The sequence below is a fragment of the Panthera leo genome, chromosome D1, assembly GCF_018350215.1.
Source record: "Panthera leo isolate Ple1 chromosome D1, P.leo_Ple1_pat1.1, whole genome shotgun sequence".
Classification (NCBI taxonomy): Eukaryota; Metazoa; Chordata; class Mammalia; order Carnivora; family Felidae; genus Panthera; species Panthera leo.
Window position 1 is genome coordinate 109,510,556 of NC_056688.1, and position 22,180 is coordinate 109,532,735.

At 36.7% G+C, this 22,180-nt stretch overlaps 1 protein-coding gene and 1 pseudogene across 6 annotated transcripts in view; one reads left to right on the top strand and one right to left on the bottom strand.

Moving 5' to 3' along the window:
• Positions 1 to 22,180, top strand: part of CD1H11orf80 (chromosome D1 C11orf80 homolog) — a 96,638-nt gene that overhangs the window by 42,388 nt on the left and 32,070 nt on the right. For 4 of the 6 annotated variants that reach the window (XM_042905841.1, XM_042905844.1, XM_042905845.1 and 1 more), the window contains 5 exons: positions 9,579 to 9,688; positions 15,036 to 15,119; positions 16,280 to 16,335; positions 16,692 to 16,781; positions 18,726 to 18,921. In XM_042905841.1, coding sequence (XP_042761775.1) covers positions 9,579 to 9,688; positions 15,036 to 15,119; positions 16,280 to 16,335; positions 16,692 to 16,781; positions 18,726 to 18,921 — 536 coding nt within the window. The remainder of the gene's footprint in view (positions 1 to 9,578; positions 9,689 to 15,035; positions 15,120 to 16,279; positions 16,336 to 16,691; positions 16,782 to 18,725; positions 18,922 to 22,180) is intronic. The other 2 variants (XM_042905842.1, XM_042905843.1) reach the window with 2 other exon arrangements.
• On the bottom strand, positions 3,332 to 3,476 carry LOC122201567 (annotated as a pseudogene).

The window sequence follows — 22,180 nt, forward strand, 5'->3', positions numbered from 1 at the left end:
ATTTTACCAACTTTTCTACTAATGTCCTTTTTTGGTTGCTGGATCCGTTACAGGACCTCACTTTGCATTTAGTTGTTAGGTCTTATTAATCTCTTTCAATCTGTGACAGTTTCTCCAACTTCCTTTTTCTTTTATGACCTTGACACTTTTGAAAAGTACTTGTCAGGTATTTTGTAGAATGTCCTTCAATTTGAACTTACGTGATGTTTTCTTGTATGAGATTGAGGTTATGCATTGTTGGGAAGAATACCAAACAGGTGATGTGCCCATTTCAGTGTGCGTTATGAGGGAATTGATGATGTTGATGTCTCTTTAGTGGCAATATTAACCTTGATCATTTGGTTAAGGTGTTATCTGTCAGATTTTTCTAAGTAGAGTTACTTTGTGTAATTTTTAAATATTTGGGGGAAATACTGTGAGAATTTGCAAATATACTGTTTTTCCTTAAATGTTCATCTACTAACTTAATATTCATTGGTAGATCTGGCCTGTAGCAATTATTACTGTAGTATTACTGTGATATCATATGTCCTCATTTCTTCTACATTTATTTATTGGAATTTATCTATAATGAAGTGTTGTCCCTTCTAAATCATTTATTTATTAATCCAGTTATTTAATCAGGATGAACTTTTGGTTATTTATTTTACTTGGAGGGTTATAGTTCAGTACTATTTTTTGCACTATTTTGAGTATTTTCACATGTTATAATTCCTGCCTTACAATGTTATTATTTTTTCTTTAAACTGTTAGTTGTATGTTAAGAAAAATATGAGAAGAAAAAATGCTTTTTGTATTTACTCATTTACTTCTGGTGCTCTTCATTTCTTCCTGTGTATCTGGGTTTTCATCTTCAGTCTAAAGAATATCCTTTAGCATTTCTTGTAGTGCAGGTCTTCTGCCAATGAATTACTCAATCTTCTGTTTACCAAAAAATGTCTTTGTCTTACCCTCATTTTAAAATAAATATATTTCAGTGGACTTGAAATTCTAGCTTGATAGTGTTTTGAAGTGAAGTCATTCCATTGTCTTCTGGCCTCTATTGTTTCTCAGAAGAAGTCAGCTGTAATTTATATTATAGGTCCTCTGTAGGTAGTATGTGCTTTTTCCCCCAGCTTGTTTCAAGATTTTCTCTCTATCTTCTTTATTAAAAAGATAACTTTGACCATTATGTACTTAGGTATTATATTCTTTGCACTTATCTTGCTTGGGGTTTGCTGAGCTTTTCACATCTTAATATTTTTCATCAAATTAAAAAACATTACTTTTCATATTTTCATATTTTTTCTCCTGTCCATTTAATATTTTTCCTGTCCATTCCACTTTCTTTTCCTTCTGGAACTCCCATTATACATATTTGTGACTGGTTGATATTGTTCTATAGGTCTCTAAGATTCTGTTCATTTTTCTTCAATCTCTTTACTGTCCAGATTGGATATGGAGATACATATATATATATATATACGTATATATATATACATATATATATATATATATATATATGTATATATATATACGTATATATACGTGTATATATATATATATATATATATATATATATATATATATATTATTTTTTATTTTTAGAGAGTGTGAGTGGCAGGGAGGGGCAGAGGGAGAGAGACAGAGAATCTTAAGCAGGCTCCACACTCAGCATGGAGCCAATGTAGGGTTCAGTGCCATGACCCTGGGATCATGGCTGAGCCGAAATCAAGAGTTGGATGCTCAACTGACTGAGCCATCCAGGAGCCCCAGACTGGATAATTTTTGTTCTTTGTCTTCAATAATTTCACTGACTCTTCTGTCATATCTAATGTATTAAACTTGTCCAGCAAATTCATTTCAGTCAATGAACTTTTCAGTTATAGAATTTCCATTTGATTTTTTTTTTTTAGTGTACCTTTCTCTGCTGATATTTCATATCATTTGACACATTTAAGCCACCTTTGTCTTTGAACATATAATAAATAGTATGTACCTGGGGCACCTGGGTGGCTCAGCCGGTTAAACATCCAACTTTGGCTCAAGTCATGATCTCGTGGTTCGTGAGTTTGAGCCCTGCATCGCGCTCTGTGCTGAAAGCTCAGAGCCTGGAGCCTGCTTTGGAGTGTGTGTCTCCCTTTCTCTCTCTGCCCCTCCCCTGCTCACGCTCTGTCTCTCTCTCTCAAAAATGAATAAACTTAAAAAAAATTTTTTTTTAAATAAATAGTATGTGTCTGAAAGTCTTTCCCAAATATAACATCTATGACAGGCTTGGGCTTTTTTATTGCTTTTTTTTTCCTTGTGAGTTACATTTTTTTTTCTTTACGTGTCTAGTAAATCCTTATTTTATATTGGATAATGTGTTCCTATTTTATATTCTGTTTTAACTCTGAAGAGTGTTGATTTTTGTTCTAGCAGGCTAATCTAACCTAGTGTTGGCTTGTTTTTATACCTTTTATAGGGTTCATATGTAGAAACTCAAGTCATTTTCCAAACTCCTTTAACTTGATACCACTCAATCTCCAAACTATCTCCTCTGTGGATCTTGTTGAGTCTTGGTTTTAGGCATTTTCTTAGGTTAGGTCAAGAATGGATTTTCATCTAGAAAGTGGGTTATTATTGTTATTGTCTATTTTTTTCCCCTCTCTCTCTCTCTCTTTTTTTTTTTTTTTTTTTTTTTTTTGCTAAGAAAGCCTTACCTTTTTGGTGTCTTAGCTGGACACCATCAGTTTTATCAAGGTCTCTCCATTCTGGTTGGGTCTGAAGCCCAACATTTTCCAGTACTGCTTGACCACTTGTGTCTTGTTTCATTCTCAACTCCATTGCAGCTGCTGTCTGGGAAATTTAATATAGTCTCACCTGTGCATGCATAGCCCAGCTTTTGACCAAGGACTCATGGGGAGCTCCCACACAGACTTTCAGTACCCACTTCTGCATAGCTCCCTCCCCTCCTGTGCCCTGCCTTGCAGATTCTAGGTACTTTTGCAACTCTGAACTGTTCTGTACCTTCTCAGCATATTGGGTCCACTGTACTCTGCTTGGGCTCCAGGTCCCTGCTCAGTAGACAGGAAAATTTCCCCAGGCAGACATCCAGGGCAGTCGTAGGGTTTACCTCAGGAGTTTGCCTTCTCTCAAGGATCACAGTCTTGTGCTATTTGTTGTCCAGTGCCTGAAAACAATTGACTCATATGTTTTACCTAGTTTTATAGTAGTTTTTGGTGCGAGGGCTGATTTATTAGTACCTGTTATTTCATCATTGCTGGAAGAAGTCCCAGTATATGGTTTTGATGTATGTTCACATTACCACATGACTGAAATTTTGCTACTTTAACAGTTGAAGAGCTATATGAAGAGATAGCTTGATATTGTTGATGATATAATTCTTCCTTATCTCCACACTATCTCAGCAAAAAGGTGCAAATTTAAACTCATTTTTATTAAACTGATAAGAACAGATACTACACTTGATCTTAGCCAAAAGGCCGAGAAGCGATTAAACTCATTTTTAAATGGTTATGCTGATTTGGTTTATTTAGTTCTTTCATCAAGTGAATGTGTAATGTAAACATTTAAAGTTTTTCATTCTAGGGGCGCCTGGGTTGCTCAGTTGGTTAAGCATTAGACTTCGGCTCAGGTCCTGGTCTCATGGTTCATGGGTTTGAGACCCACATCAGGCTCTGTGCTGACAGTTCAGATCCTGGAGCCTGCTTCAGATTCTGTGTCTCCCTCTCTCTCTGCTTCTCCCCCACTGGCACTCTGACTCACTCTCTCAAAAATAAAAACATAAATAAATAATAAATAAGTTAAAGTTTTTCATTTTTGTTTCTTAAAGTTTATTTTGAGAGAGAGAGAGAGAGAGAGAGAAAACTAGTGGGGGAGGGGCAGAGAGAGAAGGGGACATAAGATCCGAAGTGGGCTCTGTGCTCACAGCAAAGAGCCTGATGTGGGGCTTGAACTCACAAACCGTGAAATCGTGATCCCTGAGCTGAAGGTGGGACACTTAACTGACTGAGCCATCCAAGCATCCCTAAAGTTTTTCATTCTTTAATGGTAGTTTGGTTCTCTTAAAAGTCCAGATTCCAAGTTAATTTTTTGTGATCTTTGATGATAGTACTTAATTATCTTCTGATATCTAATATTGCTGATGAGAAGTCTAACTCATGTTTCTTCAGGATAATTTCATTCTCTTTTGTAGTTTTTAGAGTTTTCTCTTTATCCTTGTTATTCTGGGTTTCACTTTGATATGTTCAGCTGTGTGGCTTTTTTTGTGCCTTTTTTTTTTTTTTTTTTTTTAAGAAATTTATCCTGCTTGGCATTTGGTAAATTTATTCAAACAGTACTTACATCTGTCTTTGTTTTATGATAATTCTCAGTCATTATTTATTATGGATCTATTTTTTTATTTAAAAATTTTTTTAGTGGGGTGACTGGGTGGTTCAGTTGGTTAAGTGCCCAGCTCTTGGTTTCAGCTCAGGTCATGATCTCACAGTTCATGAGATTGAGCCCCACGTCAGGCTCCATGCTGATGGTGTGGAGCCTGCTTGAGATTCTCTCTTTCCCTCTGTCTGTCCCTCCCCCACATGCGTGGACACTTTCTCTCTCAAAATAAATAAATAAACTTAAAAAAACCATTAAAAATTTGTTTAGTGTTTATGTCTTTTAAAAGTTTATCCTTAATGTCTTTATAGATTTGTCTATCTTGGAGATTTCATATAAATGAAATAATACAATATGTAGTCTTTTGTGTCTGGTTTCTTTCACTAAGCATAATGTTTAAAAAAAATTGTTTTATTTTAGAGAGAGAGAAAACGTGAGTGGGGAAGGGCAGAGGGAGACAGAGAATCTTAAGCAGGCTCTATGCTCAGCATGGAGCCTGACACGGGGCTTGATCTCATGACCCTGGGATCATGACCTGAGCTGAAATCAAGTCAGATGCTCAACCCACCAAGCCACCCAGGTGCCCTAGCATAATGTTTTCAAAATTCATCCATGTTGTGGGGCACCTGGGTGGCTCAGTTGGTTTAGCCTCTGACTTTGGCTCAGGTCATGATCTCGTGGTTTGTGAGTTTGGGCCCCACATAGGGCTCTGTACTATCAGCATGGAACCCACTTCAGATCCTCTGTCCCCCCTCTCTCTCTCTGTCCCTCCCTGGCCCTCGTGCTCTCTTGCTCTCTCATTAATAAACATTAAAATTTTTTTAAAAATTCATCCATATTGTAGTATGGACCAGTACTTCAGTTATTTTTATGGATGAACAATATTGCATATTTTGTTAATCTGTTTATTATTGATGGACATTTGGGTTGTTTCCACTTTTCCCTACTAAGAATAATGCTGCTGTAAAAGATTCAGGTACTACCTTTTCTTTTAAATGTGCTCTTTTACAGTCGCTAATCTGCCTTCCCTAACATGTTCATTTCAAACACTGTATCTTTAATTTCCAAGGTTTCTAATAGAGTTTTCCCCTCTTTCTGTTTGATCTATGGCAATGTGTTCTTTTTTGAATTTTTTTTTTATTTGAGTATAGTTGACACATAGTACTACATAAGTTTCAGATATACAGCATAGTGATTCATCATCTCTACAGGTTGTGCTATGCTCAATACAAGTGTAGCTACCATCTGTCGTCATACACTATTATGACATCATTGACTATATTTCCTATGCTGTAGCTTTTATTCTCATGACCTGTTCATTCCATAACCACATGCCTGTATCTGTTACTCCCCATCCCCCATTTTGCCTATCCCCCATTCCCCTCTCCTCTAGCAACCATAAGTTTGCTGTCTGTATTTATAGGTCTGATTCTGCTTTCTCTTTGTTTATTCATTTGTTTTTGTTTTCACTTATGAGTGAATTCATAGGGTGATTTTTACGGCTGTGTAATACTCCATTGTATGTATGTGTGTATGTATATATCAATAGCTGTCTATCTATATATGATGTAGATGTATATATACTTATATATATATACATGTATACATATGTATATACACACACACGTGTGCATAGCACATCTTCATTCACTCATCTATCAATGGATATTTGGGTTGCTTCTATATCTTGACTGTTGTAAATAATGCTGCAGTAAATATAGGGGTGCATATATCTTTTTGAATTAGTTTTCTCCTTTTCTTTATGTAAATACCCAGTAGTGGAATTATTGGATCATATGGTAGTTCTATTTTTAATTTTTTGAGGAACCTCCATACTGTCTTCCATAGTCGCTATGCCAATTTACTTTCCCACAAACAGTGCACGAGAGTTCCTTTTGGATCCACATTCCTACCAATACTTGTTATTTTTTGTGTTTTTCGTTTTAGCAGTTCTGACAGGCACAAGATGATATCTCATTGTGGTTTTGATTTGCATTTCCCTGATGATGAGTGATGTTGAGCATCTTTTCATGCATCTGTTCGCCATCTGTATGTCGTCTTTGGAAAAATGTTCAGACCTTACCATTTTTAATTGGATTATTTGTTGGGGAGGTTGGTGTTGAGTTGTTATTTATTTATTTTGGATATCAACCCCTTATATATATCATTTGTAAGTATTTTCTTTCATTCAGTAGATTGCCTTTTTGTTTTGTTGATAGTCTTCTTTCCTTTCAGATTGTTTTTTAATTCTGTTTCTTCATGTATAAGTTTTATTAGTTTATTAGTTGATATGTGTCATATTTTTCATGTTATTGGTCTTTGTTGGTTGGTAACTTTTAGATAAGAGCTAATTGTCCATCATCCATTTGTTTTGAACACATTCTGCATTGACAGGGTTCCAGTAGGAAGCTCTCTGTTGCTGAGCCCTAATCTTGCAGGATATGTATCTTAGATTAAATTTTGCTTGCGTGGTAAGATACAAAGCTCTTGCATCTTAATAGACTACATAGTTCTGAGTCTTATCTCCACTTACATGACGTAGCTCTAAGGCCCTCATCTGTGTCAGTGATCCTGCTACTAGCATCACTTGGCTTTAATCAACTCTCTGGTAGTTTGTGTTTTGGGTCCTTGTTTAGATCTCCTGTGTATGGCCTGTGTGGATCTTGCTCTTACATCTATGGCTATTGCCATATTAGCCCTATGTATTTTTCCCTAGTCCAGGCCCCAAAGATGGTGCACATCTTTGGTCCTCACCTACCATTGTGGATTTTCTTTTTTCCTTTCTGAAGATAAGGGGAATCTCTGTCTCCATTTCTGGTGTGTAAAGATTTTTCTCTTTTTCTCACCATGACTATGTATTTTCTAGACTATGTATTTATTAAGATTTAAAAATACTTGTTTTGGGGCACCAGACCAGCTCAGTCAGTTGAGTGTCTGACTTTGACTCAGGTCATGTGCTCACAGTTTGTGGGTTCAAACCTGGGTCGGGCTCTGTGCTGACAGCTCAAAGCCTGGAGCCCGCTTAGGATTCTGTGTCTCCCTCTCTCTTCATGCCTCCCCCACTCGTTCTTGTTCTCTCTCCCTCTCTCTCTCTCTCAAAAATAAGTAAAAATTAAAAAGAAATTAAAATACTTGCTTTAATAGGTGATGGGTATTAAGGCAGGCACTTGTGATGAACACCAGTTGATGTATGACAGTGTTGAATCACTATCTTGTTCACCTGAAACTAATATTACACTATTATGTTAACTGGAATTTAAATAAAAACTTAAAAATTTTTTTTTATCATTTTATGTGTTTGAATGGGAAGGTGCAGTTTCTTTTTTTTTTAATTTTTTTTTAACGTTTATTTATTTTTGAGACAGAGACAGAGCATGAACAGGGGAGGGTCAGAGAGAGAGAGGGAGACACAGAATCCGAAACAGGCTTCAGGCTCCGAGCTGTCAGCACAGAGCCCGACACGGGGCTTGAACTCACGAACCGCGAGATCACGACCTGAGCCGAAGTCGGACGCGTAACCGACTGAGCCACCCAGGCGCCCCGGGAAGGTGCAGTTTCAACATATGCTCAACTTATCTTGAAATAGAAGGCTTTGGGGTGCCTAAGTGGCTCAGGCGGTTAAGCGTCCAACTCTTGATTTCAGCTCAGGTTACGAACTCACAGTTTGTGAGTTCGATGCCCACGTCCAGCTCTGCACTGATGGTGTGGAGCCTGCTTGGGATTCTCTGTCTCCCTCTCTTTCTGCCACTCTCCTGCATACACTCTCTCTTTCAAAGTAAATAAATAAACATCAAAAAAGAAATAAAAGGCTTTTATTTAGTTTTATTGTTCTGCCTTTCACATTTAACTCTAGTCAGTCCATCTAGGTGTGTGTGTGTGTGTGTGTGTGTGTGTGAAGTGAGGCAATTGAAACTGATTTTCCTCAAATAACTACACATTTTCTTTTAAATTGTTAATTAGATTTCTGGAGAATTCAGTTATTGACAATACTTTTTCTTATGTATCTACATGTTTTACCCATTCTGCACTGTATCAGTACTTCAAAGACAAGGTAGGACTCAGGAACAAATTTTCTCTTATTTCACAAAAGGTAATTTAATCACAGTAAAAAGGGATCACTTTAGGTCAGAAAGTTGGTCATTGGTAAAACTAAAGATTGATGCAAGGCATCTTGGTTCAGTGCCAAGTTCACTAAACCTCAGTGTAGCACAACCTTGCTGCCATATTATCCCAAGCTTTACAATTGAATTATATTTGAAAAACAAATAATGGCAAGAAAAATACTACCCATTAAGATTGATAGCTAGTACTTGATCTTGGTAATGTCCATACTTTCTGAGGTTACAGATTTATTAGATATGTAGTATGAGTGCTGTAGGAGAGAGTTGTGCTTTTATTTTAGGATGCATTTTATTATTGTTTTTAAAGTTGGATTCTTGTATAATATCAACACTGTCAACCTCATTTACAAAATCTTTGTTTTTAGTTCTCCATTATACTAGTAATGTAGAGGAGAAATAAGGGATGGCATTTTATAAAATGGGAGATTTGGTTTTTTTTTCCTTTATAATATGAGTGCCAAGATACAGAAAGGAAGGACAATGATGCAAATTTTGAGGTTCTCTTTGTTGATGATGCAGGACCACCTGGTGCTTTGTGGAAAGATAGTTCTAAGTTAACATATGTAAACATACCAAGTGGTTAATTTGTGAACAAAATTAGGAAGAGTTTGTTTTACTTTGTAAAGACTACCTTATTAAATAAAGAAAGTACTGTATTAGGTAAATGCCTGAGAGGGCCATTCTTGAATTTTTCTGCTTTTAATTCTAAATTAGCTCACTTACTGGATTTGTGTTTATCAAATAATGAATTAATTTATTGAAAACAGAAGAATATAAGCTAGAGCTGTCAGTTCTGAAGATTTCTAGCTTTGGACATGACCTTGTGGAAATTAACTGAAAATACAAATTGATTTAGCAAATGTGAAAAATTGAAAACATGAGATTAAATGTCTTAACCCCATAAAGTAATTCTAAATGTTCAAGCAATTTGCTGATGCATAGCCATTTCCAGTCATACTTCAAATTTTGCAGATAATCTTTTCATCAGGGAAATGCCTTCTTGGCTCATCAGTTTAATAAACAATTCCAGAAACTCTGGTACTTATCCAAACTGCCTTTTTATTTATTTATTTTTTGTCTCCATTTCTTCTCACACAGAAATACAATCTATACTGCCCGGATTCTCTGCAAAGCTGAACTGGACTTCAGAAGAAGCCAGCTCTTCTCAGGACATATCAGGGGTAACACCCTTCCAGATGATTTTTGAGGCAGGTTTTGTTGTGGTTCTATAAATTACTGATATCTTGATTCTCATTTTTCTACAAATATAATAATAGGAAAGAAAAGCCTAGGTCCATCACAGTTCCAAGTTGAAATGAAATAAGGCATTGGCTCCCAGACTTCTCTGTGCAGATTTCAAACCCCCCCCCCCCCCCCCCGTAGCTTTTAAATGACTGGTATTTGTGTCCCACTCCAAGAGGTTGATTTAATTGGCCTAGGGTGTTGGATTAGTTTGCTCAGGTTGCCATAAAGAAATACTATGGATTGGGTGGTTAAACAACAGAACATTATTTCCTCATACTTTTGGAGTCTAGAAGTTTAAGAATAAGGTGCCTTGTCACTGTTTCCTCACATGGTTCCTCTGTGTATATGTGGTGGGAGAGCTCTCTAATTAGTCTACAACTTCTTATAAGGACATCTTCCTGTCAGATTAGGGCTCCACGTTTATGACCTCATTTAACTTTATTTATGTCCTCAAAGCTCTGTCTCCAAATACAGTCACATGGGGGGCTAGGGCTTCAACGTATGAATTTTAGGGAATACAATTTAGTCCATACTGGTGTGGCCTGGGCTTTAAAATATTTTTGAAATCCCAGATGAAAAAATTCCAAGGTGATTCCTAATGTGCAGGTAAACTTGAGAACCACTGAAATTAAGCCATTATTTGAGTTTGGATCTCCTGAAAGACAAAATAAAAATGGATTCCCAGTGTAGATCCTATTGGCATACATTTTATTAGGTTGACTTAAAGATCTTTATTGATTTATTTGTAGCCCAGATTTATGAGTGACAGTTGAGTTTTCCATTCCCTTTACCAATTCTGTGATTCCCTATTCTTTCTTTCCTTTGAATTTGTGGAGACATAAAGAATTAGAGTACTTCAAACATTCTCCCAAGAAGCACTTGGGAGGCCTTTCTTCACGTTTGGACAATTATATGCTCCTTCTCAAAGGAAAGGGGTGCAGTATTGCGACAATAGATTCCCTGGCCATGCCTTATCTTCTTTAGGAGAATGATGAGTAAACAATCTGGAGCAATTAATGGTTAGTCAGCTCTGAAACTATTAACATTAAGTAGCAATAAAAAAGCTGATTTCAGTGAACCAAGGAAATCAGTTCTAGTAAAGGAGATCATGTGTTTTAGCCAGTCTAAACAAACAATGATAATTCTTATACGTAACATTTATGTATATTATTTAAGCCTCCCAACAACTCTGTGAAGAACAGAGATTATCACCCAATTTACAGGTACAAGAAAACTGAGATTCAGAGAATTAGATTGACTTTCAAGGGTCATATGAAAGTTAAGTGACAGGATTAGAATTTGAACCAAAGTCTTGTACTCATATTAATCAGGTCTGTTTGAATATTTATTCACTCATTGAGAAACCTGTGTTTGTTCAAGCCGGCCTTACTTTGCTAGATGTTGAAGGTACAGTGACCCAAGACATGTTACTTGATTCCAAGGAACCTGAAATCTAAAGGAAAAGATAAACAAGCAAACAAATAATTATAATACACTGTAAATGTATTATGATAGAGGTAGGATATATATATAGGAAGGATATCTAACCCAATGGGAAGTGCCCAGTTCTCATCTCTTGATGAGACTGAAAACAGATTATCTGATATAAGGAGTTCAGAGACTTGAAAGAATAGGGATTTGTCTTCAGATTGATAAAGTTTGTCTTATTTTTTTTCCTTATTGCAAAAGCAGTGTTTCCCTCAGGAAAATCAGAGAGAGCATCTAGAACACAGATAATTTGACATAATCAAGGTAGCCACTGTTAACATCCTAGTGTGCACCTTTTCACATAAGAGTGAGGCATTTCAGCTTCAGGTTTTTAGAATGGTACCATTCCAAATTATGGCCATGGAAATAGGTGGCTGGAAATGCCTGGAGGTCAAGGTTGTTGGGAGTTGAAGAGTTCAGGAAATTATGTCTAAATTGTTGCTTAGACAGGCCATCTACTTGGATGTGGAAGTCAACCCATATGATGGTATGTCTTAAAGTGCTGAGGGAAACTGATCTCAGTGCCTGCAGTCAGCTGGTGATCCATGAAGAGTGGGGAAGAGTAGTATGACCTCAGAGGAACAAGGATTCCCTGAAAGCATTTGTTCTATTACATCTCTTTTCTCTGGTACTATGCAGCTATTTAAAAGGTACTTGAATGAAGGAAGTGAGAAGGGGAGATTGTGAACAAGCTAATTATATATACCTCAAATGGGGAGAAGGGTTAGATAGCAAGGTTCAGAGCAGAGGCTAGTGAATGGAGACATCTGTGAAAAAGCTATAATAAATGATCCACTGCTTTGGGCATGTGAGGAAAGCTAATCCCAGGAAATACGAAGAGAGCTTCATTTAGGAGAGATGCATAAGCTCAGAGTCAGTCTTGTATCTTGCATCTTGGAGTCCATTAGGCTGGATAACATGTACTTCCAAAAACAATTTGATTTTACAAGATCTTCTTGAAAACTTTATCCATTTTTATATTTATTTTTGCCGTAATATTAAAAATGATAAAATTGGTAGAGATAAACATATATACATATAAACATCTTCATACTTATATTTATCTATCTCTATTTCTCTAACTAGAGACAGGAAGAGACAGAGGCACTGACTGACTTTCTTCTAGACAGTCATATAGGGCCCATGACTACATAAGTTCAGTTTGAAAATATAAAACAGCTCTGATATTCTGTGATATAATTAGATTTGTATTTAAAGGTGAAGCCTGAACATATGATTCAGTAGTGGTTTCTGCTGCCCAGGGCTTGCAGCATCTGTTTTTTCCTAACACACTTAAGTAAATTCACTGCTTCTATAGATATGTTAGGCTGGGGTACTGCGTTCCTAACACCCAACTGTAAAAGGCTGTAAAAGACTTTGTAGACATACACACATACATATATTCTCTCTCTCTGTTTCTCTCAATAATTTATGAGTAGATCTTAAAAGGAGGCATTTGCTTTATGTTAACTATCCTCTGCTAATAGGACATTAGGTCACTTTATCTTCTCAATCTGAATTAGGTGCCAGTCTTTCTTGTGCATTTCTTTCGCATCTCTTATATATCTAAATCATAAAACTTTCACATTGTCATATAAGTTATTTATTTGTCTTTCCCTTCTACTTAACTGAACTCTTCAAATTCAGAGATTGTTTTATTTCCTCTGTAGGCCCAAGTATATAATAAGCTTCATTGAGTGTTTTGAGTGGATAGTTCAGTAGTTTGCATAAGTATTGCCTATCAGGGTCCATAAAAGTAATGATAGATAACATAATATCTGATTCAGGAAGCTATATGCGCCGAAAATGAACTTTCTTGGAGAGACAGCATCGCATAGTGGAATGTGGACTTTGAAACAAGTCATATCTAGGTTTGAATCCCAGTTCTTAACTAGACATGTGTGACCTTGGACAAATCAAACAGCTTATTTAGTCTCATTATTTTCATAAATAAAATGGGGAAATTTCCTACTTGCGTACAAACTGTTTGGCATGTAGCAGGTGTTCAGTAAATGGTACCTCTCATCATTATTAATTGTAGCCCCTTTCTGGTAGCTGCTGAAGGAATTTACACTTACTTGGTTGCTTTACTGCTAGATATAATTAGCCCTTTCTATGATGTACCCTATAATAACAAAGGCTACAGAAGTTTGAAATTGTTCCAAGAAGTTGTTTTGGAAGTGCTAATTACAGAAAATGCTTCGAAGAGATCATTGCTTTTCTACTATTTGAACATTTTATGATAAAAATTTTTAAATGAAGGATGTGACTGTGATGTGTACACTGCAGTTATAAATTAATTACCACTGTTTTTGTGTATGAATAATCTTAGATGTGTCCAGAATTTTCTAATAATTCCCATCCATTTTTCTGATAATTTTTGCTAATGATTCTGTAATAATCTAATTTCCCCACCCATTGCACAATTCTTGATCTCATTTTCAGTGTGCTTACAAAAAGTATTACAATAATTTATTCTTTCTGTTTCTTCCTCATTGTGTTATGATATTTTGAGATCTGGGACCATTTTTTTCTTAATATGTACCTACTACATGGCTCTGTATTCTCTGAGCCACCGATAACTTACTGATATTTTTTTACTCTATTTCTTCTTCTCATTTTCCTCAACTTCTCTATTTTGTAGAAGACTCTTTATAACTTTAGTTTTAGGGACACTGTATTAAATACAATGAGCCATTATAGGATAGTGGTTAATACTAAAGCTTTGAATCCAGATCAGGTAACCTTAAGAAAGTTGTTTGACCTCTTTGAGACTCATTTTTTTCATCCACAGAATGTGGGTTATGTGTACGTAATAGGGCTTTTGTGAGGGGTAAATGAGGTAGTTAATACAAGTAAGGTACTTTTGCTCCATTCCTGGAATGGAGAAAATCCTCATTAAATTGTAAATTTTATATTTATAGGGAGGTATCTGGGTATGCTTGAAAGAGCACGGACAGTTAGTGTTAGACAGACTTAAGGTTAAATTCTGGCTCTATCACTGAACCGCTGAGTAACCTTAGGCAAGTTGCTTAACTTCTTTGAACCTCATTTAAAAAAACCTACAGAGAAGATAGTACCTGCCTCCAGGTTTGTTGTGAGGTAATGTAGATACAGCACCTGCAAAATGCTTGATGCTTGCTATATAGTAGGCATTCAACAAGTGATATGTACTATTGTTGCCATGTATAATATATACTTTCAGATTATTATTTGGTCCTTAAAACAGTTCTGTGAGGGGGAATGGGTAACTTTTATCCCTGTTTTGAAGATTAGTAAATGAAGTCCAAAGCAATTAAGTGATTTTTTTTTTCATGGTTACGTATGTAATTTTTATAGAGCTAGTACTAGAACACAGGTCTTCTGACTTGTGAGATTTTTGTTTTATAGCTTTTCCCAAAAAATAAAGTTTAGATAAATGGATTGATGATGAAAAGTAGGTTCCTTTTAGTGTCTGTTAATTTCACTCCATTCTTAATAGAGATTGACTCTCACATCAGGATGGCAGAGCTAAGAAAGAGTTAACGCTTCTTAGCTCTGGTCTGATACTTTTAAATTTGTTACAAAAAGTGGTTTTGAGATTGTGGGTTTTACTCTGACCTTTGTTCACATGTCTCCTAAAGTTCCATGAAATAGTTTAACCCAAGGAATGATGGCTGTTAGATTCTCTTTTGTATCCAATTCTTAGACCATCCCCTTGGATGTCTGAGGAGCTTTCTCTAAGGTGAGAGTTACCTTTATAGGAAGAAATATCACAGTTTAATTCATTTGTGCTCCTGGGTTTGTGTATATGTGGTAGAAGTTTTTGTTGGATTGTTACAGGTTGATGAAAAGCCCAGAACTTTGATGACAGATAGTTTGGTGATAAAGAACTTTTTACGCAGAATCATCATGGTACACCCTAAGGTAAGCTGTTCTTTTGCATAGTAATGATTCTTTTAAATCACATGTTTTCAAGAGACCTCTACTCTGTAGGACGTGGAAGGATATGCTTGGTCCTCTTTTCTTTTAATGACAGTGATTACAACTTTAATATTGAATTGATTTGATTTCTGTGCCCCTAACACAGTGTTGGTGTTGGTCATGTGATATAGTTGATAGCCCTTGAATATAGAGCTTTCTTTGAATTGTTGTTTTTACTTCCATATTATTTTATTGTATCAGTTTAGATACTTTTTTGCCTCCTCTGTGCTTCATTTTTCTGGATAATAAACCTTGCTGATTATTTCCTCCTTTTCCAAAGTGACTATAAGAGCAAATCAGGAAATTTTGACAAAGTACTTCGAACTTTGGAGAGCTATAATTTTTATTATTACATGTAGTTAGATATGTTTATAGGGATGCACACTGTTAAGTATGGTATATAACTTCTCCCTTTTTTCTCTTGCTAGAGTCAACTTTTTATGTCTTTGGCAGGGTTCAGTGCATATTATATGCCAGTTACTTCTGAGTCCTTTCCATACACTTATTCACTCACCCCATGCAACAGCCCTTGTGAAGTAGGTTTTATCATCATCATTCCCATTTTACAGCTGAAGAAACTGTGGTATAGAGGTTAAATAACTTGCAGAGCCAGGATTTGAAGTCAGGCAGTCTAGCTCTAGAGTCTCCTATTACATAGGAAGGAAAATGTAAATCAAAAGTAGGAAATAATTAGAACAGTGAAGTGAATTGGAGGGAGGACATAAAAGTCAGATGGGGGGAAGGGAAGAAAACACAAAGAAAAAAGTATGGAATGTTCTATATATGAAAACCATGGAAAAAATGGAGAGAAAAATCAATAGTTCTTTTAAGGGGGAGAAGATATAACTGGGAGAACAGCAGAGAACAAAAGTTAGGATATTCTGATAATCTGTGACCACTTGGAATTGAAGTGTAGGACTCAATATAAATTTAGATGCAGAATTTGAGCACAGGTAAATGTTAATTATGTTAGTTGTTTAGGGAAAGTGCAAGTGAAAACAAGGTGATGTAAAGAATATCTACACCCTTTGGGAATTAAGTATGGAATTTTTTAAATCTCCATCCTTGTTGATGTTAAATCTCATACCCCATTTACTTTGCAGATTAGATTTAATTTCAGTGTAAAGGTGAATGGAATCCTTTCCTTGGAAATCTTTGGGTAAGTCCTTAAATCAATGGCTTAAATTTATGCCATGGTTTTATAGTTTTTCTCAGTCATTATTGCCCTATTTCTAGTAGCTTCACAGTTTGACTTCTTGACCCAAAGTTACCTTGAAACTAATTTTCTGAGACTCCCACATTTTCTTATTCTATATTAACTTTTAATGAGTAAGTAGATTCATCTATATCTTTTTGTGTCTTTCCCTCTCACCAGAGTGGGTGATCTTAAAAATTTCCATTTCCCTTTGGTTAGTTGGCTGTTGGATTCCAGTAATCTCTGTGGGTGGTGGTGGTCATGGGCCAAAATTTGTATCAGGTAAAGATTGGTTTTAGAATCTGTGAACTATGGCTTAGCTTTTCTTTGCTTTCCAGGACAAAGAACGAACCCACTTTGAACCTGTCGAATGGAATTGCTCTTGTTATAAACTATCAACATTATGTGAGGTGAAGGATAAAAGCATTGTTGTCCCTCTCCATGTTTTATTCTCCTGTTATGAGTATGAGTGTGGGTAGAAATTGAACATAGCCTCATTTGTCATTTCTTAGTGCCAGGCATTAGCTTCTCTGTAAGAAAAGTGGAAGTAAAACTTTTAATCTATTTGTATTGAAAACTCTCATTATTTCTGGCTCCTTGAATGTATTCTAATTGACCTGAGAACACGTCCCTTCTCCTTTCCATGTCTTATTTTTTCTAGTAATGAAACAACAAATTTCAATCTTATTTACATATGAGAAGAGAGGAAGGACTTGAGAAGGTTCCTTGAACTCTTGGCTAGAAAGATACTATGAACACAAAGGAATTCTTTATATATTATTTTTTGTGCATCGGCATTTTTCAAGGTTTGGAAATCATCTCTACCTCCACCTCCAGACTACAAAAAAAAAATCCATGGAGAAGATGGCAAATAAATGGAATTTATTCCTCTGCCTTGCCTTCCTAAGAGAATCCAAAGTGAACATGCATATAGCAAGAAAAAAAAAAACAATTTATGATTTAGTCCAAGTAATTTATTCTTTATTCAATAGTTTTTGACTCCATTTGTATGCCCTGAATCAGCACTGGTAGTCATAGGATCTTAAGGTTTGAAGACACTGTTTATGGCTTTTTAGTCTGTTTTACTCTTAGCCAAAAGTACACTTCAGATTAGAATTTTTTTATTCTTTAATATGTGCAGTAAATAAAGTCCCCACTCTTTATCTATCTTTAGTAGTCCTTTACTATCATACAGTCCTTAAAGTTAGACAGCTCATTATCAGAAATTTACTGAAAAAGTTTAAGCCTCTGAACCAGTGTTTGTGGACATATATTCCTGGATGACCTCATCAGTTTAAAGAGAGAGGAAAAATGCTCATTAATATTTCTTCCTATTTAAAAAAGAAAAGCTGTTAGAAAGTAAGCAAGTATCAAATTTCACTAGATTCTTTTAGGAGAGAAAGATGCCCTAATTTTTTCTCATTACTCCTATCAAACAGTAACCTCAGACTCCTTCAGGGGAAGGTGTAGCATGTGTGAGAGCAGATCTAAGTAACACAGGGCTAGTTTTAGGCTGTTGTGATTCAGGGACCCCTTCACCCCTACCCTCACCATGCTAATCTTTGATCTTGGAAACTTCTGCTCAGAACTGTAGACTAATTTCAGTGGAGGAAATATACATTAGTGAATATAAAACTGCCTAGTGGCAGGGATGCCTGGGGGGCTCAGTTGGTTAAATGTCTGACTTTGGCTCAGGTCATGATATGGTTTGTGGGTTCAAGCCCTGTGTCGGGTTTTGTGCTGGCAGCCTGGAGCCTGCTTCAGATTCTGTGTCTCCTTCTCTCCCCCCATCACCCGCTCACTCTCTCTCCCTCAAAAATAAATAAACATTAAAAAAAATTTTAAACTGCATAGTGGCAGCAGAAACAGTAGCCATGATATCATTCCTGAAATTCCAGTTTGTCTGCTCTTTCTATTGCTTGTGATTCCCTGAGTGAGACACAAGTTACTTATTCCAGTAAAACTAATATGGTAGATTATATGATTATGTATATGCTAGAGATATCCAAAGACTTTTGAATGCCCCGAAAATAATTTCTTAAGGGGCACCTGGCTGGCTCTGCCAGTAGAGCATGTGACTCTTAACCTTGGGGTCCTGAGGTCAAGCCCCCCATGTTGGGTGTGGAGCCTATTTTATTTATTTTTAAAGATTTTATTTTAAGTAACCTCTACACCCAGTGTGGGGCTCAAACTCACAACCCTGGGATCAAGAGTCACATGTTCCACTGAGCCAGCCAAGCATGCCATCATAGAACCTACTTTAAAAAAAAAAAGAAGAAAAGGAAAAAAATAAAAAAGAAAATAATTTCTTAAGAAAGAAAAAGTCTAAATTTATCTTACCTGTTTTTTGACAGTAGACCAAAATTTGGTGCAGCTCAATTACTCTGCAGCCGAATCCATCCTGTGCTAGGACATCCAGTAATGCTTTTCATCCCCGATGACGTGGCTGGCATGGGCTCGTTGGGAGAACTGATACTCACTCCAGCTGCTGCTCTGTGTCCCTGCCCAAAGGTCTTTTCCAACCAGCTGAATAGAGTTTCTTCAGTTTCCATATCCTTTTGATGATAAACTCCATCAAAATTTTCAACTTTGTTTTGAAAAATGAATTTTTATATCCCAATTCTAGAAAAGCCTTTAGCATATAAACTCTGTATCTAGAAGCCAGTATAATTTGTATAAAAACAAAAATCCAATGTGAAATCCAGTCTTGAGAAATTTTCCCAAAATACTGAAAACTATAAAATGTGACATATGTGCCACATTCTTTTCATATAATCCAATATGGCTGAAGCATGGAATGGTGCAAGCAGGAGAGATGAGGCTGGAAAATGGTGGACATGGTGGCTCTTTTGTATCACACTTAGGATTGTGAACTTCATTCTCTGTATAGCAGGAAACCATTGAATGTTTTAGGCATCTCAAGCAGCATTGTACAGGATGGGTAGGAGAGATAAGTCAGTAATGACTAAGTGAATAAGTGAACTGGGCAAGAGATAATGCTCGCCTGAATTAAAAATGTGATGAGCATGGAAAAGAGAGACTTATCACTTGAAGGAATCAGTATAATGAGGCAAGCAATTCATTGTGGGGGTAGGGAGAGATTAGGGGCAGGGAATGGCCAAAATTGATGTTAATATTTCTATATCCAGAATAGGCAAATCTATAGAGACAGGAAGTAGATAGATAGGGATTTGGTGGGGGGAGGATGGTAAAAATGTCCTAAAATTGATGGTGGTGATGGTTGCACAACTCTTTGAATATACTATAACCCATTTATACACTTTAAGTGGGTAAGTTGTGTGCTGTGTGATATGTTTAAATCTCAGCTGTTTAAAAACATTTCCATAGGGCCCCTGGGTGGCTCAGTCATTAAGCATCTGACTTTGGCTCAGGTCATGATCTCATGGTTTGTTAGGTCGAGCCCCATGTCAGGTGAGCTTGAGCCCTGGGTAAACATGAGCCCCACTTCGGGTGAGCCTTGCTTCTCTCTCTGTCTCACGCCTGCCACCCCCCTTGCCGCCCTGGGATTCTCTCTCTGTTTGTCCCTTGTTCGCTTGCGCCATTTCTCCCCCTGCCAAAAAAAACCATTTCAATAGATGGCTGACAGAATAATGATACTATCAATAAGATACAAATCATAAGCAGCAGATTTGGAAGGTAAAGACTTAGCTTAGCTTTAAACATGCTAAGTTTGTAGTTCCTGTAGGACATCCCTTGAAAATGGCAAGTATAGCTATATAGAAATTTTGGTCTGGAATTTGGAAGTGGCCAATTTAGAGATAAATTTTAGAGCCTTAGCATTTTCTCCATCGGAAAGTAAAGTATAGTGCTGTGGTTAGAGCATGGAACAAGAGTGTAAATACTAGATTCACCACTAATTGGCTGTGACTTCATGTAGTTTACTCAACCAGCCTAAGGCTTTATTTCCTCCCCTTTAAAATGGAGATAATAGGGGCACCTGGGTGGCTCAGTTGATTGAGCAGCAAACTCCTGATTTCAGCTCAGGTCATTATTCCAGGTCATGGGATCCAGCCCTGCGTTGGGCTCCATGTGGAGTGTGGAGTCTGCTTAAGGTTCTCTCTTTCTCTCCCTCTGCCCTTCTCCCTCGCTCATGCATGCTCTTTCTCTAAAATTAAAAAAAAAAAAAAAAAATAGGGGCACCTGGATGGCTCAGACAGTTAAGCATCCAACTTCAGCTCAGGTCATGATCTCATGGTTTGTGGGTTTGAGCTCTGCATTGGGCTCTGGGCTGACAGGTCAGGGCCTAGAGCCTGCTTTGGATTCTGTGTCTCCCTCTCTCTCTGCCCCGCCTCTGCTCATGCTCTGCCTCTCTCTCTCTCTCTCAAAAATAAATAAATGTTAAAAAATTAAATTTAAAAATAAATTAATAAAAATAACACTTCATAGATTTATTTGTTTTCCCTTGCAAAGGTTTTGTTGTTGTTGTTGTTGTTGTTGTTGTTTTGGGGTTAGTTTGTTTTAGTATTAATTATATATAATAATCTATATGAAGCTCCCAGCATATTGCCTGACACATAAAAGTGTTCAATAAATGTTAGGTGTTATTGTTATATAATTGAAGCTGTACAAGTAAAATGAAGTTCTAATAGAATATAAAGAATAAGACCAGAAGAAGGCCAAGGTCATGGTATGATAAATGTCAGCTGAAAATATCTTTAGGGAGGAGGAAGGAGCAGGATGGTGATAAAGACTATGCATGGACTTTTGGATTTTAAAACATGCTTTTTCTTAATATCTAGGGCATATAGAAGAGTATAAAGTAAAATAAAAAAGTTTCTCCTCCTCCACATCCCATTCTCCAGAGGGAAAAAGGCAAATTTTTCTATCCTCTTGAAGTTTACATTTAATAGGACATTTTAATAAATAGATGTCAGTAGTGATAAGTACAGTTAAAGATAAAATAAAGCAGGTAAAGAGATAATGACAGGAAAGTTATTTTAAATATTATAGTAAGCGAAGACTCTAGGGAGGTGATGTTTTAGTGAAGATAAAGAAAACTCTGATAGGATTTCAGTTTCTGAAAATGGCAAACTAGGTAATTTAGACCAATCCTCCCATTGAAGACAAATGTTGGATGAAATATTAAGACATAAAAGATTCTAAGAGCTAGTAAATAGGGAGGAATTTCTGGGCGATCACAATAGAGACAGGAATTACAGAAAGCCTGAGCTCAACATTGGGGGCTGCTTTTGCTGTGAGGTCATTTGCAAATTATAGCAAGCAGCTGAGAGGCTAAGATGCACTTCTGAATCAATGTAGGTCACGAAGGCCAAAGAGTTTAGGGCTTACTGCGCTGGGGGGGTGCTGTTAAAAACACCTCTTGTTTTGGGCAGAGATAACTAAAAGGTTACACTTTAAGGAGTAAGATGAACCTGAAATAAACCATCCTTCACATGAACTGCATATATTTTTTGGGTCATCTGGGAAGGCTAGAAAATCTTAAACTTTAAAATTGGATTAAGATGATTCTAGATATCTAATTCTCCCAGATGTCTTACAGAAGCAAACAAAGATTATTTTTTTTTTTTCAACGTTTTTTATTTTATTTTTGGGACAGAGAGAGACAGAGCATGAACGGGGGAGGGGCAGAGAGAGAGGGAGTCACAGAATCGGAAACAGGCTCCAGGCTCCGAGCCATCAGCCCAGAGCCTGACGCGGGGCTCGAACTCACGGACCGCGAGATCGTGACCTGGCTGAAGTCGGACGCTTAACCGACTGCGCCACCCAGGCGCCCCACAAAGATTATTTTCTAGAGGAAGATCACCACATCTGTGCTTCAAATATTTTA